Genomic DNA, 17,060 nt, shown 5'->3' with positions numbered 1-17,060 from the left:
TTTTTTGGCTAGGCAATGGGGTTAAGTGACTTGCCCAGGGTCACACAGCTCGTAAGTGTTATGTGTCTGAGGCCGGATTTGAACTCAGGTCCTCCTGAATCCAGGGCCAGTGCTCTATCCACTGAGCCACCTAGCTGCCCCCACCACTGTTATTTCTCAACCTCATCACAGTTACATTCAAAAGAAAACAACTTTTCAGAAATAATTCCTTTCACTATTATTAAAATTATATTGATCACGCTGTATACCACAAAAAAATATATACCTCTTTGAACAAGTGACTCTGCTTGGCCCTCCTTTTCTAAGATCATATCCAAATGTATGAAACATTTAAAAGAACTTCAAATCTGTTTATATGTCTGTATGGCTAGTATAAAAAGCATAATCACTGAATAATTATAGAGATTTCTTACATATTAAGTAATAACTTCTTAATAACCAAAGAAAAGCCATGATAACTAGAATCTTAGATCACTATTCCCAGGACATTATTCATTCCAGTAGGTGGCAGTGTCACTCAGAGAAAATCTAAAGACCTTGATTAAAAATGTTGGTTTGGGGCTAAAATTGAAATGTTAAAGATAAATTTTTACCTAATTGGATCTTCACAGGCGCCAAACGGTAACTTCCCAAATTCTAAGCCTCCAACTTCTCCTCCAACAATGGCATCTATATCTGATTGTAACAACAACAAAAAAAATTAAAAAAATATATATACATATATATTGCCCATAATATGGGATTTAGTAAGTATGGAGAGATAGGAAACCTAGGCAATCTAAATTAACTCTTTAGAGGATAAATTTTCTATTTCTGCAATATCATAAGATTATTTAGGTGTACATGACAACCTAAAATGACACCCAGGCCTACAAGTACATTAGACTTCAGCACTGTAAGATAACCCAAATCCAACCTGTTTGAGATTTGCTAAAAAGAACAAATTCAACAGTTTGATAATGAGAACAAGGAGGAAGAAGAGAAAGGCTTGAATATGGGGAATCAGATGGAGAAACTGGCAATTAGAAGGACCTGCCTTGACCAGGCTCACAGGATTGGATAAGGGAGGGAGGATAGGGGATAGACAAAAAGTTCAACAGCAAGACAGGTTGAGTATCAGATTCCTAAGCTAATAATGGCTTGAAAGAGCACAGTCCCTCTGTACACAATAACAGCCACGTTATGCAATGACTAATATTGTTCAACTGAACCCTTCTCAGCATTACGAAGATCTAAGACATCTTCAGAGGCCTCGGGGATGGAAAATGCTGTCCACATCCAAAGAAAGAACTATGGAAGTCGAATCGCTATCACTTATTTTTACCTTCTGTTGAGTTTTGTTTCATCTTTCTGATGGTTCCTCCTATTGGTTTTAATTTTTACTCACAACTTCACTAATGTGAAAATATGTTTAATGGGTATGTAAATGTAAAGCCTATATCAGATTGTGTGCCGTCTTGGGGAGGGTGGGGGGGAGGAAGGGGGAGAAAAATTTTCAACTCAAAAGCATATGGAAGTGATTGTTGATAAATCACAATAAATTTAAAAAAAAACAGAAAGAGCACAGTTCCCCAAAATGCAAACACTACTCATCTATCATTTATTATATGCCTATGAGACAACATGCTTAAGTGGAAAGAGTACTAATTCAGCTCCAATGTCTATTACTTAAATGTAATCCTGGGGAAACTGCTTAAACTCTGAACCTCTTTCTTCATTTGTAAAATAGGAATATTAATACCTGTATTTCCACAGAGGTCACTCAAAAATATACCAAAAAACTCAAAGAGAAATCCTGGTGCTATGAAACAAGTCTTCCTTAAGAGAGGAAGAGATCCAAGAACAAGTTTCTTTGCCTCTTTGGGCTTAAATTTCCTTATCTGTAAATTGACCAAGGTCTGCAAACCTGTCAGATAGGTGTTGGCAGATCAGAGTTCGAGTCCCTGCACTGCCCTGGACAAACTGTGTGACCTGGTGTGAGTTATAAAGAGATAGTGGGAAAGAGCATGTAGGCTGGAAGCAGAGTGCCAGGTTCAAATTCAAGTACTTCTATTTACCAGCTATGTGACTTCAGGCAAATCATATAATTTCTTTAGATCTCAGTTTCTTGGGATCTCTGAAGTTTCTTATGAGTCTACTTACTATGTTGTCAATGTTTCTTTTAAGGCATAAATGAATTTTCTGTACATTAAATTTTTTAAAGAGCAAGAGTATTTTCAACCTTTGCTCTACAAAGCAGAATATTTAATTACATAGTACTTTCTAAGTAAACTACATGAAGTAAAGGAAAGTTTAGGAAGGAAGGAAACAAGCATTTATTAAGTGCTCAAAACACATAAGGCACTAAGTGTTTTACGGTATTAACTCATTTGATCCTCACAGCAACCCTTATGTGGTAGGTGCTATTACTATCCCCACTTTACAGATGAGAAAACTGAGGCAGACAGAGTTTAAGTAACTTTCCCAGCGTCATATAGCTAGCAAATGTCTAAGGCTGGCTTGAACTCTGGCCTTCCTAACTCCAGGTCTACCACTCTATCCACTGTGCCACCTACCTGATTCTAAAAAGCACTTCACACATATTATTTCATTTCAGAATATGTTTTATAAATAATTAGATCACAATCAATATTCATCAATTTTTTTCAAGCTGCAAAAATCCATGTAACTTTCTCATTAAAAGTGAACATTTTCTGATTAATAATATACAATATGATACAACTGAAGTCCAACGAAAGCTTTTTCCACTGTAAAGATAACTGCCAGTTCTTCAATTTGGTTCAAAGTCTAAGGTTTGGGAAGATTGATAGGGAGCATGTCATGAATTAACCTAAAGACATGTAACAAATGTTACATACACAAAAAGAATCCAATCCTTTTAAATATTTTCACCAAGAGAATTTAGTTCTTTTTTAAATAAGAGAAGTTAGTGAATAATTTGTAATTATATGAACTGCAATGGAAACTTCTAAAATAAAAGCTTATTGTTCAGTTTTGAGACATTCTGATTTGCTAAAAATCATTTTTGACAATCATCCACTATCTAATAGCTAAAATTAAGCAGTCCTCTAATTCAGTTAATTTCTGCAGCTTAATTACTTGGTTCATTAGATTTTATTAAAAGGCAATTTATTAATTTTCTTTATTTTTAAGGAACAATTACATTAATAACTGGCACAATAACTAACAAGTATCACAAAATGTAGATTTTTGAAGAGATACAAAAATATAAGAGGCACATTAATAAAAACAAACAAAAACTATAGTTAGAATATAATTTTAGAAAAGTTTTCATTGACTTAAAAATTCTTTCTAAAGAAAAAATAGTTCGCATTTGTTTGGCCAACTATTTTGATGGGAATTATCCAACTTACTTGGGCCCTCACTGAAGCAAGTCAATTATTTTATTCTTCCCTCATTAATTTCTATCTTATTCCCCACAAAAGCATTTATAAACCTCTCTTCTCTCCTCAATCCTCCACCACCTCTCTATCCCCACTTTCTCTTTCAGCACAGTATCCTGCCTCTTACTTTACTGTGAAATTTGAGGCCATTCAATGTAAGCTCTTTATTCTTTTTAAAATTGTATTGTTTTATTTTTACATTGCATATATTTACAAATTACTCCCACTTCTTAAGAGGTCTCCTATAACAGTAAAACAGCTAAGTAAAACTAAAAATACAGTGATCTTATCTTAAAAGTTTTCCATATGTAGCACCCTCCCCCTACCTCTCAACTTAAAAATAACACAAATCTATTTTCTCTCTCTTTAAATTTTAAACCCCATAAAGAAAAGAAAATCAAAACAAAATTCTGGTAACAAACATATAGTCAAGCAAAACAAATTCAATGGCTGCATACAAATGTTAATGTCTCATTCTTCACCCTAAATCTGACATTTGTGTAATGCATAGCATGTTTCATTATCAATTCAATGGAATTATGGTTATAGCACTGATCATAGTTCTTATAACTTTTAGAATTGTTATGAATATGTAAATTACTCTGATTTTGCTCGTTCATTCTTCATCAATTTATAAGTCCTCAAAATTGCTCATTTTTATAATATTGATGTTGTAGTTTAAATTAAGCTTCTGCTTACTTCACTCTGCATCAGTTCATAGAAGTCTTTTCATATCTCTGAAATGATCTCTTCCCTCATTTCTTACAAGATCAGAGTATTCCATTACATTCATAAAACACAATGTATTTAGCCATTCCTCAATTAACGGACATCCCCAGTTTCCAGTTTGTTTGTTTTTTTGTCACCACAAAAATAGAGCTGTCATAAATATTTTTGTGTATAAAGGACCTTTTCCTCTTCCTTTGATCTATGCTGGGTATAGGCCTAGCAGTGGTATAGCTAGGACAAAGGGCACATGCTCAATTTAGTAATTTTTATAATTACAAATTATTTTCCAGAATAGTTGTACCCATTCACAGCTCCATTAACAGTGCAATAATGTGTCTGTCATCTTCCATTTTGTCATCCTTGGTACTCTGTGGGTATGAGGCAGAATCTTGGAACTACTTTAATTTGCATTTCTCTAATTAGTAACGATTGGGAGCATTTTTAAATATGGCTATAGAAAGCCTGGGTTTCTGCCTTTAGGAACTGCCTGTTCATGTCCTTAGACAATTTATTAATTGAGGAACAGATCTTTTTCGTATAAATTTGAATCCATTTCTTGTAAATCTCTGAAATAAGACCTTTATCAGAGAAACTCTCTGAAAAGGTTTTTTCCCAGTTGTTTCATTTTCAATCTAAACTTTATTAAATTTGTTTGCACAAAAACTTTTAAATTTTCTGTAATCAAAATTCTCTATTTTCTGTGATCCTCTCTCTTCTTTGCTTGAGCTTTTCTCAAAGCTTTTCTCTTATCCATATATCTGCCAGGTAACGTTTTCCTTGTTTCTCTTACTTGTTTATGATTTAATCTTTCATGTATGTGTGTGTGTGTGTGCGTGTGTGTGTGTGTGTGTGTGTGTGTGTGTGTGTGTGTGTGTGTGTGTATATCATGTATCCATTTGGAGCTTATCTTAGCATGAGGTAATATATGAGGGAAGATTCAGGGTGAGACTAGTTGAGGCATTGTTAAATCTAATTTCTCCCATAGTGTTGTCCAACTTTCCCAGCAGTTTTTGTCAAATAGTGAGTTTTTATACCAAATAACTGGGGTCTTTCTTTGTGTTCAGCTACTGCTAGACTAGATACATTTGTTTCCACATGTCATGTACCTAATTTGTTCTACTGAATAGTTTCTCTATTTTTTTTAACTAATATCAAACTGTTTTAATAATCACTGCTTCGTAAAACCGTTTGAGATACAGCACTTATAAGTCTCCTGTACTCCCATTTTTTTCATTACTTCTCTTAGATTCCTCACTTTTTTTCTTTCATATTAATTTCATTTCTATAAAGTAATCATTTGGTAGTTTGATTGGTATGACACTGAATAATTAATTTAGGTAAATATTGCCATTTTTATTATATTGATTTGTTATACCCATGAGCAATTGATACTTTTTCCAATTACTTAGGTCTGTCTTTATTTTTATAAATAGTTGTTTGTAGTTGTATTTATAGGGCTTTTGGTATATCTTTAAGTTAGATTCCCAAGTAGTTTATACAGTCTGTGGTAATTTTAAATGGAATTCCTCTTTCTAACTCTTGTTAGGTTTTATTGGTATTTTTTTAAGAAACGCTAATGTTTTGTGTGAATTTATTTTATATCTTGTAAATGTGCCATGGTCATTATTGTTGCTGTTTCCCCCTGGAATATCCATTATTCCTTTCAACCTTCTCTTCCTCGAATATCCCTCTGCTATGCTGGTTCCCTTCTTGTGTCAGTGACTTAATCCCAAGGCCTACATTTTGGACAGGGAACCAGAAAGGCCAAGCTCAATTTCCCTGCCCAACTATACTTCTGACTATTTGGACTTTAACACCATCCCTCAATTGCAGTCTTACCCTGGAACTTCCCTCAGCACTTTAGATTGCCTTACTGTAGGTACATCCATCTTATCCAATAGACTTTTCACCCTTGAATATCCTACCACGCTGGCCACATTCATTGGTAAATATGTCCAAGGGGACATTCTGGGAAGGGCACATTTAACCTTCATGCTTCTCCTAGTTGTCCTTCTGACTTCACAGACCTCAAAACTGTGTCCCTGGTATAGATATCCTCCCCCCACCTCACTTTTCAGCTCCCTTTGTGTGTTGTTTTCTCTCATTAGAAAGTAAGCTCCTTGAAGGTATGGAATGTCTTCTTTTTTGCTTGTATTTGTATCACCAGTGCTTAGCACATAGTTACTGCTTAATAAATGCTTGTTGCTTGTTTTCTCTCTCTTGAATCTTTAACCTCTAATTACTGGTTCCTTACCTACTGCCTTCAAATCTTCCACCCTTAAGAACACATTCACTACACCAAAAGCCAGCATTATCTGTAATATGGATAACCTGGAGGCCTTTCCAATAAGATGAGAGATAAAGCAAAGATGCCCAGTTTCACCATTACTCTACAATATTGAATTAAAAATGCTAGCTATAGCAATGTGATGAGAAAAAGAAGTTGAAAGACTAAGCATAGTACAAAGAGGAAACAAAACAATCACTTTTTGCAGATGATACGATGGTTTAACTTGGAGAACCCTACAGTGTCAACTAAAAATTAAATAAAACAATTAAAGACTTCAACAAAGTTGCAGGATATAAAATAAACCCACATAAATTAGCAGTATTTCTATATATTACCAACAAAATCCAGCAGGAAGAGAAAAAGAAATTCCATTTAAAATAACTACAGATAATATAAAATATTCAGGAGTCTACCTGCCAAGACACATACATGAACTATATGAATGCAATTACAAAACACTCTTTACACAAATAAAGGAAGATCTAAATAACTGGAAAAATATTAATTGCTCATGGTAGACCAACTGAATAAATAATAATGACAATAGTGTATTACATGTTGAGATTATACTATAAAAATGATAATACTAACTAAATTAATTTACTTGCTCAGCGTCATATAAAACTACCAAAGAATTACATTATACAGCTGGGAAAAAAAAGACACCAAAATTCACGTGGAGAAGCAAAAGGAGAGGAATATCAAGGAATTAATTTAAAAAGGGGGGGGAGAGAAGGAAGCCTAGCAATAACATAGTCCTAACTACACTACAAAACAAATCAGCAAACCAATCTGGTACTGGGTAAGAAATAAGTTGATCACTGAAATAGATTAGATACACAATATACAGAAGCAAACAGATACAACAGCCTAGTGTTTGATAAACTTAAAGATCCCAGCTACTGGGAGAAAACTATTTGACAAAAATTGTTGAAAAAATTGGGAAACAGTCTGGCAGGAACTAGGTATAAGATAGATCTTACACCATATACCAAGGCCAGCTCTAGATGGGAACATGATTTAAGCTTAAAGGATGACAGCATAAACACATTAGAGGATGATGGAAGAAATTATCAGATCTAGGGCTAGGGGAAGAATTCATGAGCAAAAAAAAGAGACAGGTTCACAGGTGGGTAAAATGGATCATTTTTATTCACAAAATTTTAAAAGTTTTTGCACAAACAAAACTAATGAAACTAAAATTAGAAGAGAAGCAAGAAAATGAAGGAAAAAACTTTGTAGCAATTTTTCTGGTTACATTCTTATTCTAAGATATATAGAGAAGTAAGTCAAGATTTCAGGAGAAGAAATCCAAACTATCAATAGCCACATGAAGTGTTCTAAATAGAGAAATACAAATTAAAACAACTTTAGAGTACCACCTCACACCCGTCAGAGTTGTTGAAAATGACAAATGGTGGAGGGCCTAGGGGGAAAAAAAGGTACATTAATTCACTGTCAGTGGAGCTGTAAACTTGTCCAGCCATTCTGGAAAGGAATCTGGAATTAAATTGTGCATACCCTTCGACCCAATGATACCACTAACTAGGTCTACACTCCAATGGCTAATGAGGGAATCTGTTTTGCTCAACTATACATATTTGTAACAGTTTTTGTTTTTCTTGCCTTCTCAAAGGGTGGGGGATAGGGAAGTGAGGAAGAAAATTAGGAACTGATTGTAACTGAATTAAATTGAACTAAAAAAGAAAACCTTCACTAGACCCTACTATCTCCTCAAGTTATCATTCTATATCTCTAACCCTTTTCTCACCCAAATTCCTAGAAAAAGTTCTCCACAACAGAGACCAAACAAGATATAGCAAGAGACCAAACAGAAGAGCAAGAATAAGTACAGCAGAGATCTCCCCTAAAACTTCTCCAAAGATCTAGACAATAAATTAGACTGAGTCCTGCCTGGAAGTTAAAAACAAACAAACAAAAATAATGAGTTATTTTTCATGCCTGATCAGCATAAGGTGACAGAGGTCTATTAAAATAGGAGATGGATGTAGCCAGCCAAGGTGACACAGACTTCCAACATGGAGACTGAACCAGAGCCTATCTGCAGTTGTGCAGTAGAGCAAGAAGAAGGTCTAGATCTTGGAACACAAAAGGCCCTTACCTTGTGTAAGTAATAGGAATAGGTGCTAACTGGCACTTCTGTTGTTCACTGCTCAGGGACTAGGTCACAGATGCAAGATGGACTAAGGAAGGGACCTGATCTTTGGAGTAGTATCCCAGGGCAAGAGGCCAAATGTAGGTCCAAATGATGTACCAAGTATAAAGTACTGAGAAGTGGTATAGGTATGATTCTAGAAGCAGAGCTGAGTGGAAAGAGGTGGCAGGTCTCGATTTCAGCTCCCAGCTGACCATCCAAGGCAAGAATATCAGACCAAAGGGAAGCCTGAAGTTCTGTCATTCTGAATCTTCAGAGAAGCTGATCAAGGCTGATTCTAACAACAGTCTACTGGAACTCCCATCAGTGACAAGCTCATAATTGTGTTGTTCAGATTAAAACCCAGAAGTAAAAGCAGTGACTTCTCCTTGAGCTTTCCCCCAAACCCCTCCAAATAACTGTAAAAAATGTCTCTAAACAGACTGAAACCCAGGTCAGGAACTTGCAGAGCTTAGTAGGGTGGTACTAATATTTGCCCTGGATCAGATTATTTGAGAGTACTGTTGCAGATCCCTAGGTTAGCAGTCCCAGAGATCCTAGAATACCATAATGCTCAATACACCAGGAAACAACAACTGGACCCAAAAGGACACTAGCAGAGCCTGGCCCTGCCATTAAGTCTGAAGTCAGGAAGTAGGCTGGAAGAACGAGCAAATGAAAAAAAGAATCTCACTATTAAGAGGACTGTAGTGAAAGGGATGCTCAAGACAAAAAACAGAAGAAGAAAACGACTCCAAAACATTTATAGAAAAAGCCTCAAAGAAAACACAGCTTGGGTACAAATTCAACTAGAATTTCTGGAAGATACAAAGAGTTTAAAATTGGGAAAAATGAAAGTGACATAAGAAAGAAGTAGAAAGGGAATAGCTTAGCATGTGTCCTACAAAACCTTGTCCAAGAAACAAACTCTCTGAAAATTAGATTGGCCTAAATACAAGCCAGTGACTCCTTGAAAAAAATATATATTAAAACAAAGTCAAAAGACTGAAGAAAAACAAAAAAAAGTCTAAAAATTATATTTCAAGAAATCACAAAGGAAAATTGCCCAGAGACCTTAGAGACAAAGAAGAAAGAACAGAAAGAATCCAATGGCCACTGCAAAATAAAAACTCCCAGGAAAATTATAGTCAAAATCCAGCGTTTCCAAGTCAAAGAAAGAAAAAAAATACTGCAAACAGCCAAAAAGAAAGAATTCAAGCACCAAGGAACCACCATCAGAATTACACAAGATTCAGCAGCCACCACTAAAATAGCAGAGAGAAGGGAAAAGATATAGGCTTACAGACTAAAAAAAAACCTTGCCAAAGCAAAACTAAATATAATCCTACAGTGGAAACATGACCTTTAATGAAATAAAGAATTTGCAAGAGTTCTTGAGGGAAAAAAAACAGAGCTGTGTAGCGTATATAAACATGGAGGCAGAGAGAATCGCTGATAGCTGATAGTTCACTTGCCTCTGAACTGGCTGAAGGAATAATTACACACACGCTCGCGCAAACACACACACACACACACGGGTGCAGAAATACATTTCACTCAACAGAGAAAGAGGAGGGAAAAAGGAGAAAGGAGAATCGATTAAGGAAGGATTTAGGATTACGGATTAGTCCTAAGAAAAACAAAATTTAACGAGTATATACAAAAATATCTATCTACAGTGGAAAAGAACTGGAATCTGAGGGAGTGGCCATCAATTGGAAAATGACTAAACAAGTTATGGCATATAACTGTGATGGAATACTATTGTGCTATAAGGAATTATGAAGGGGATAGTTTCAGAAAAATGTGGGGAGACTTATATGAACCAATTCAGAGCAAAATGAGCAGAACCTGAAGAATAATTTATATAATGATTACAATACTGTAAAGACAAACAACTATGACGTCAACAGTCAATAGTCAATAAACATTTATTAAGTGCCTACCATGTGGCAGGCACCACTGTGCAAAGGAATGGAGATACAAAAAAAAAAAAAAGAAAGGAAAAACAATTCAAGCTCTCACGGAGCTTACAATCAAATAGGTGAAAATAACACACAATAGGAAACTTAAAAGAATAGGGAAGGGAATGTGAGGGGGAGATAGATAAGAGAGTGGAAGCATGACATGGAAGTACAAATAAGTCCAAAAGCAACTGTAGCTAGTAGGAAATGGGGCGAAGAGTGCCCTAGAGTCCATGGCTCTGCTCTCTAGCCAGAGAATTCAATAAAAGGGGCAGAGGTTATTAATGAAAAGCAAGGACCAAAGCTGATTCAAACCCAGCATAATGATCAACTATAATTTCAAAGGAATACTGACAAAACACGCTACCCACCTCTACACAGAAAAGTGAAAAACTGAAGAATGTAACATATACATATATATTACACATAGGCAATACAGAAATTTATTTTGCTTAATTACACAATTTTTTAACAGGAGTTTTGTTTTTCATTCATTCTCAGTGGGGAAGAGGGAGGTAGGAAGAAAGGGTAGATTTCTGCTAATTAAAAAAATTAATTAAAATAAAATATAACCAAGAGCCATTACTATATTTGATAGGTATAAACTAGAGGTCTTTTCAATAAGATCATGATAAAGCACAGACTTCATTATCATGACTGCTATTTGATAAAGTGCTAAAAATGCTAGCTAATATTCTGAGACAAGAAAAACAAATAGAAAATAAATACAAAGAGGTAATAAAATTATGACTTCTTGTAGATGATATGATTTACTTAGAGAACCTGACAGAGTCAACTAAAAGACTTACTGAAAAAGAAAAAAAAACTGACAACTTCAGCAAGTTGTAACATATCAAATTTGTTCACATAAATCATTAGTAATTATGTATATTACTAACATAACTCAGCAGGAGAAACAGAAAGAGAAATTCCATTTCAAATGACTACAGAATGTATAAGATTTAGAATCTACCGGCCAAGACACACATAGGAATTATATGAATACAACTACAAAATCCTATCTATACAAATAAAGACAGATCTAATTAATTGGAAAAACAGCAATTGTTTATGGGGAGTCTCTGCCCTTCAGTGCTATAACAATCAAACTACCACTGTATTACCTTATAGAGCTAGGGAAAAAATAATAAAATTAATCAACCCATTCTGCAATCCAGCCAAACTCACCTTATTCCTGTTCCTCACACATGAAACTCTTTCTTTAAGTCTCTGCACAAATTATCCTCAATGGCTATACTCCTGCTTTACCTCCATCTTTCAGAATCTCTACTTTCATAGGTTAGTTGAAGGATTATGGAACTGTAGGCCACAAAAACTTTCAAAGACTACCTCCTAAAGTCATATGCATGAAATTTTCTTATCATCAATAAGTACATATGTATCTACTTCCTTTGGGGAGATAATATTTGAAAAGTCTAAGTACCTATATAAGGATAAATAAAATCTTCTACACATCTGTTCCTAGGTTATGAGTATGGTTTCTCTTACAGCTAATTTTAGAGTACTATTTTAGTCATTTACTACATGCCAGTTTATAACAGGAGGGTGATTTCTATATAAAATAAGCTTCCAAAGACAGATTATCAAATATATGGTAAATATGTTACCCCCATTTAAAAACAAAAGAGCTTTTTAAGGAAAAAAGGATGAAAGTGATAAAGAATGCAGTGAAAGGGGGGAGCTAGGTGGCACAGCGGATAGAGCTCCAACAACCTTAGAGTCAGGAGGTCTGAGTTCAAATTCGGCCTCAGACACTTGACACTTACTGGGCAAATCACTTAACCCCAACTGCCTCACCAAAAAGCAAAACAAAACAAAGAACACAGTAAAATCAGATATATAAATGATCACCAAGATATATAATTTAAAATAAAACACAATTCTTATAAAATTTTGACAGAATGAATATATTTCCTTTTATATTAATATCTTCACTAAGATAACTGAAACATTATCAAACAAAAAGTTATATTTTCTTACCTGGTGGCTGTTGAGGCCAAAAGTACTGTAGCCAGTCCTGAAGTACATAAGTAAACCGAATAGCTATGCTAACTGGAGGCAATGGTGTTAAAGGACATCCCTGGAAAATTAATGCAAAAATAGGCATTATGTAAATAACTAAGTAACATCCTATAAATAATAATTGTGAAATATTTTACTTATCCCTCTGAGATTGACTTCTTATACCCACATGTAATATTTTACATTTATTCCTATTAAAATTTCGTTTTATTACATTTAGTCCAGTGTTTTAGCCTGCTGAGATTATTGTGGCTCTATTTCCAAGTATGTTGGCGGTTCCTCCAAGCTTTTCTGTCATAGTCAAATCTGATACAGCTGCCATTTATGTCTTTATTCAAGGCACTAAACAAAATGTTCAATAACAGTGAAAGATAAAGCACAGATCAGGGGACACAGGGAACATTCCACCAGAAAACTTCTTCCAAAGTGACAAGAAATCAGCAATGACTCCTCTCTGAGCACAGCCACTCAAAAGGTTCAGAATCCATCTAACTGTATATACTGTCATCTAGCTTATATTTCTATCAGTTTGCTAAAATCTAGGGAAACTATAGCAACAGCCTGTTCTACTAATTTAGTTACTGTTAAAAATGGTGAAACATATTAGTATGGCATGACCTGTTGTTAATGAAGTAATGCTGACTGCAGAATCCATTCTCCCTCCACCCTTTTTTTGGGGGGACGGAGGAGAACAGGGTAAACTAGAACATTTCCCTTCTTCAGTCCTGCACTGGAGGGCCTATTCTCCACAATCTTTCAAATGTCACTGACAGTAGTAACATAACACTGGGCCCAATAAATAATAATCCTTTTCCTGGCTAAATTCCTCAGGCTAGTTTCCCTGATGGTTTTGTGAGTCACCAGGGGATGACTAATCAAGATCCAATCACTACAGTATTTGAAAGAAAAATATTATAATATCTGGTAATGATAACAAAATAATCTCCACCAGTGGTAAGGGATATCTTCCCCCTACAGGAAATGATTAATTTCATTCATCATAAAATCTGAATTTTCAAACTGGAACAAATAAAAGCACACACATGTATCATTTTAAGGTCAAAGGCTGTGTAGCAAATAGAACTGGACTTCAAGCCAAGAGGACTCAGGTTCAAGTCCTACCTCTAATACCTACTGGTTGTGTAACAACCCGTCATACAATGGCAAGTCATTTAAACTATGTTTTAGGTCAGTCTCTAAGATTATAATTTGCTAAGGTGCTGATCTGCATTGGTAGAGAGAGTTTCCTCATTTGGGAGTTCTTTCTAGTAATGAAAAAAATCATAGGTCCAATCCTAATTCCTAACCTTTTAGATTGAAAAGGTCTTTTCCTCATAATAACACTATGAGGTAAGTAGTTACAGTCCAATTTTTACAGGTAAGAAAAACTAAGAATCAGAGAGTTTAAAGTAACTTGCCCAAGGTCACAAAACTAGTAAACATCATAGCTGGGATGTGAACCCAGATCTTTCTGATTCTAAGTCCACTATATCAAGGTGGCCACTCCTACTACACATTAGCTCCTTATCTAGTATTATAGGCTGCTCTCTTAAATATATAAAATACCCAGAAAAGAGGAAAAAGAGACAAGCAGAGCTGAAATCTAAGAGCAGAAAGCTTAGAAATCCCTAAGCATAAAACATATTCCTATGTTTCAGACATGACTAGAGCCAAGGGAAGATCAGCAGGTCAGGAAAGATTATTACTGCAGTATCACAATGAGAAGTGAGCTGCCAAGAGGTGACACAAGTATAAGATTTCTTTTGTGCCAACCTAACCAGCAGTGGGGCTATCACTGTCCACGTCAAAAGTTTTCAGCTACTGGGTAATTTGGCCACACAGTATTATAATAGAAGTTAATAAGCAAATAGCAACTACACACATTAATTTTATAGTCAATCTTATTTAACTAGGGGACAGGGAGGATGGAGGGGAACTGCAATATGCAGAAAGACCAGAAATTGGACTTGTCTTAAAAATCATACGTAAAGAGTAGATTTCTATTAAATATAATGGTCTTTCAATGCAGTCTTGTGAGATTTTTAGCAGCAAAGAGCTAATTTATCACTACCTACCTTCATAGTCAATTTGATGCTGAATGAAATAGATTCATTTTAAAATTCAGTATGCTTCACTATATATCATGAAACCATTATAAAGTTCAAGAACAAGTAGGCTGCTTTCACTTAATTATTTAAATTTTTAAAAAATTCAAATCAGAGCAAGCCTGCTATCTCATCACTCCATGGTGAGACTAAATAACAAAAGCCACCAGCCCAGAAAACAGAATTTGAACTGCCTCTTTGTACTTACATATAGAAAACAAATTCCTAAGAGCTCAAATTCTACCAAGTGCAGTCGTGATTCTATTTTTATAAAATGCATGCATATTAGAGCCTAAAAAGGATAAGACACTAAAGTTCTGTTCTGATAACTCATCAGGAATATTAACAAATAAAAGGAAAGCAATGTTTATTTCTGAATAATAGGAAACTCATGCTTATTTTTGTCCTTTTAAAAAAATCATAAATATGGAAAAAGTGAACCAGATTTCCCACCATCTTGACTCTCCCTCACCTAGATAATTAAATTCTTTTTGTCTTTATAAATAAATGAGATTAGATGAACTCTAAGATCCTGGGAAGTACCTCAAATCATCTTGGTGGAGAGAGTCATATCTATAGGGAATGGGAAGAGTATGTCACTTTAGACATCTCTCCTTCTAGTCTAGAAATTCTTAGAAAATGTTGGATTAAATACTGTTGTTTCTGGCAAACTCGTGCCTAAAATGTATAGTACACTAATTTCTTAAAAATTAATTTATTATTTGTTTTTAGGGTTCTTTTTGTATTTTGAGTTCTGAATTTTCTCCCTCCTTTTACTACCTCCCCCAACCACTGAGAAGGCAAACAATGTATCAATTATACATGCAAAATCATATAAAACATATTTCCATATTAACCATATTACAAAAAAAAAGCAAGAAAAATAAAGTGAAAAAATTATACTTCAATCTGCATTCAGAATTTATTAGCTCTCTCTCTGGAGGTGAATAGCATTTTTCATCAAGAGTCTTTTGGAACTATCTTGATGACTGTATTGATCAGAATTGCTAAGGCTTTCACAGTTAATCACCTTTATAATATTGCTGTTACTGTGTTCTTCTGAGTCTTCTCTCTTCACTTTGCATCAGTTCATATAGATCTTGTCATGGTTTTTTTTTTCTGAAACTACCCCCTCATCATTCATCATTTCTTATAGCACAATAGTATTCCATCACAATCATATGCCACTTGTTCAGCCATTCCCCAATTGATAGGCATCCTCTCAATTTCCAATTCTTTGTCACTACAAAAAGACCTGTTATAAATATTTTTGTACATATAGGTTCTCTTCCTTTTTCTTTGATCTCTTTGAGATTCAAACCTACTAGTGTTATTGCTGGGTCAGAGTATGAGTAGTTTTATAAATCTTCGGGTATAGTTCAAAATTATTCTCCAGAATGGTTGGATCAACTCACAACTCCACCAACAGCGCATTAGTATACCTATTTTTCCATATCTCCTCCAGTATTTGTCATTTTCATTTTCTATGTTAGCCAATCTGACAGTGATTTAGAGAATTTTCCCATATGACTATAGCTTTGATATCTTCTTCTGAAAACTCCCTATTCATATCCCTGGACTATTTATCAACTGGAGGATGGCTTTTATTTCTACAAATCTGACTCAGTTTCCTAAATTTCCTAAAAAATGAGGCCATTATCAAAGAAATTTGCAGTAAAAATTTGCTTCCCCCATTTCCTGCTTTCTTTCTAATCTTGGCTGTACTACTAATATAATCAAAATTATCCATTTTACTTCCTGTGATCCTCTCTATTGCTTGTTTGTTGGTAATCTTTTCCTTCCTCCACAGATCTGACAGGTAAAAATTTCCATATTCTTCTAATTTGCATATATCACCCCTTATGTCTAAATCATGTACCCATTTTGACTTTATCTTGGTATACAGTGTGAGATGTTGATCTGTGCCTACTTTCTGCCAAACTGCTTTCCAGTTTTCCCAGCAATTTTTGTCAAACAGTGAGTTCTTAACTCCAAAGCTTGGATCTTTGGGTTTATCAAACATTAGATTATTATGGTCATTCACTACCATACATTGTATACCTAACATATTTCATTGCTCCACCACTCTATTTCTTAATCAATATCAGACTGCTTTAATGATAATCACTTTGTAATACAGTTTGAAATCTGGTACTGTTAGGCTGCCTTCTTTCATATTATTTTCACTGATTCCCTCAATATTCTTGACCTTTTGTTCTTCCAAATGAATTAAGAGTGCACTATTAATATTTTTCTTTGACAGTCCTGTCCAGCTTTAAATTCTATGAGATAAACTGAAATGGTCCTTAATCTAGATGACTTTGAATGTTCCACAGGAAGATAATTACGCTTTGAGTCAGAAGGGCTAGG

General features: G+C 34.8%; 1 protein-coding gene across 3 annotated transcripts in view; it reads right to left on the bottom strand.

Moving 5' to 3' along the window:
- The window catches only part of RAB3GAP1 (RAB3 GTPase activating protein catalytic subunit 1), a 96,620-nt gene that overhangs the window by 41,069 nt on the left and 38,491 nt on the right, over window positions 1-17,060 (bottom strand). For all 3 annotated transcript variants that reach the window (XM_021009434.2, XM_021009435.2, XM_021009436.2), the window contains 2 exons: window positions 12,544-12,643; window positions 594-675 (listed from right to left, as the gene is read on the bottom strand). In XM_021009434.2, the coding sequence (XP_020865093.1) occupies window positions 594-675; window positions 12,544-12,643 (182 nt within the window). The remainder of the gene's footprint in view (window positions 1-593; window positions 676-12,543; window positions 12,644-17,060) is intronic.

Source organism: Phascolarctos cinereus, unplaced genomic scaffold, assembly GCF_003287225.1.
Source record: "Phascolarctos cinereus isolate Bilbo 61053 unplaced genomic scaffold, phaCin_HiC Scaffold_726;HRSCAF=1367, whole genome shotgun sequence".
NCBI lineage: Eukaryota > Metazoa > Chordata > Mammalia > Diprotodontia > Phascolarctidae > Phascolarctos > Phascolarctos cinereus.
The sequence above is the reverse complement of the archived record's forward strand: the minus strand, read 5'-3'. Positions and strand labels throughout refer to the sequence as shown.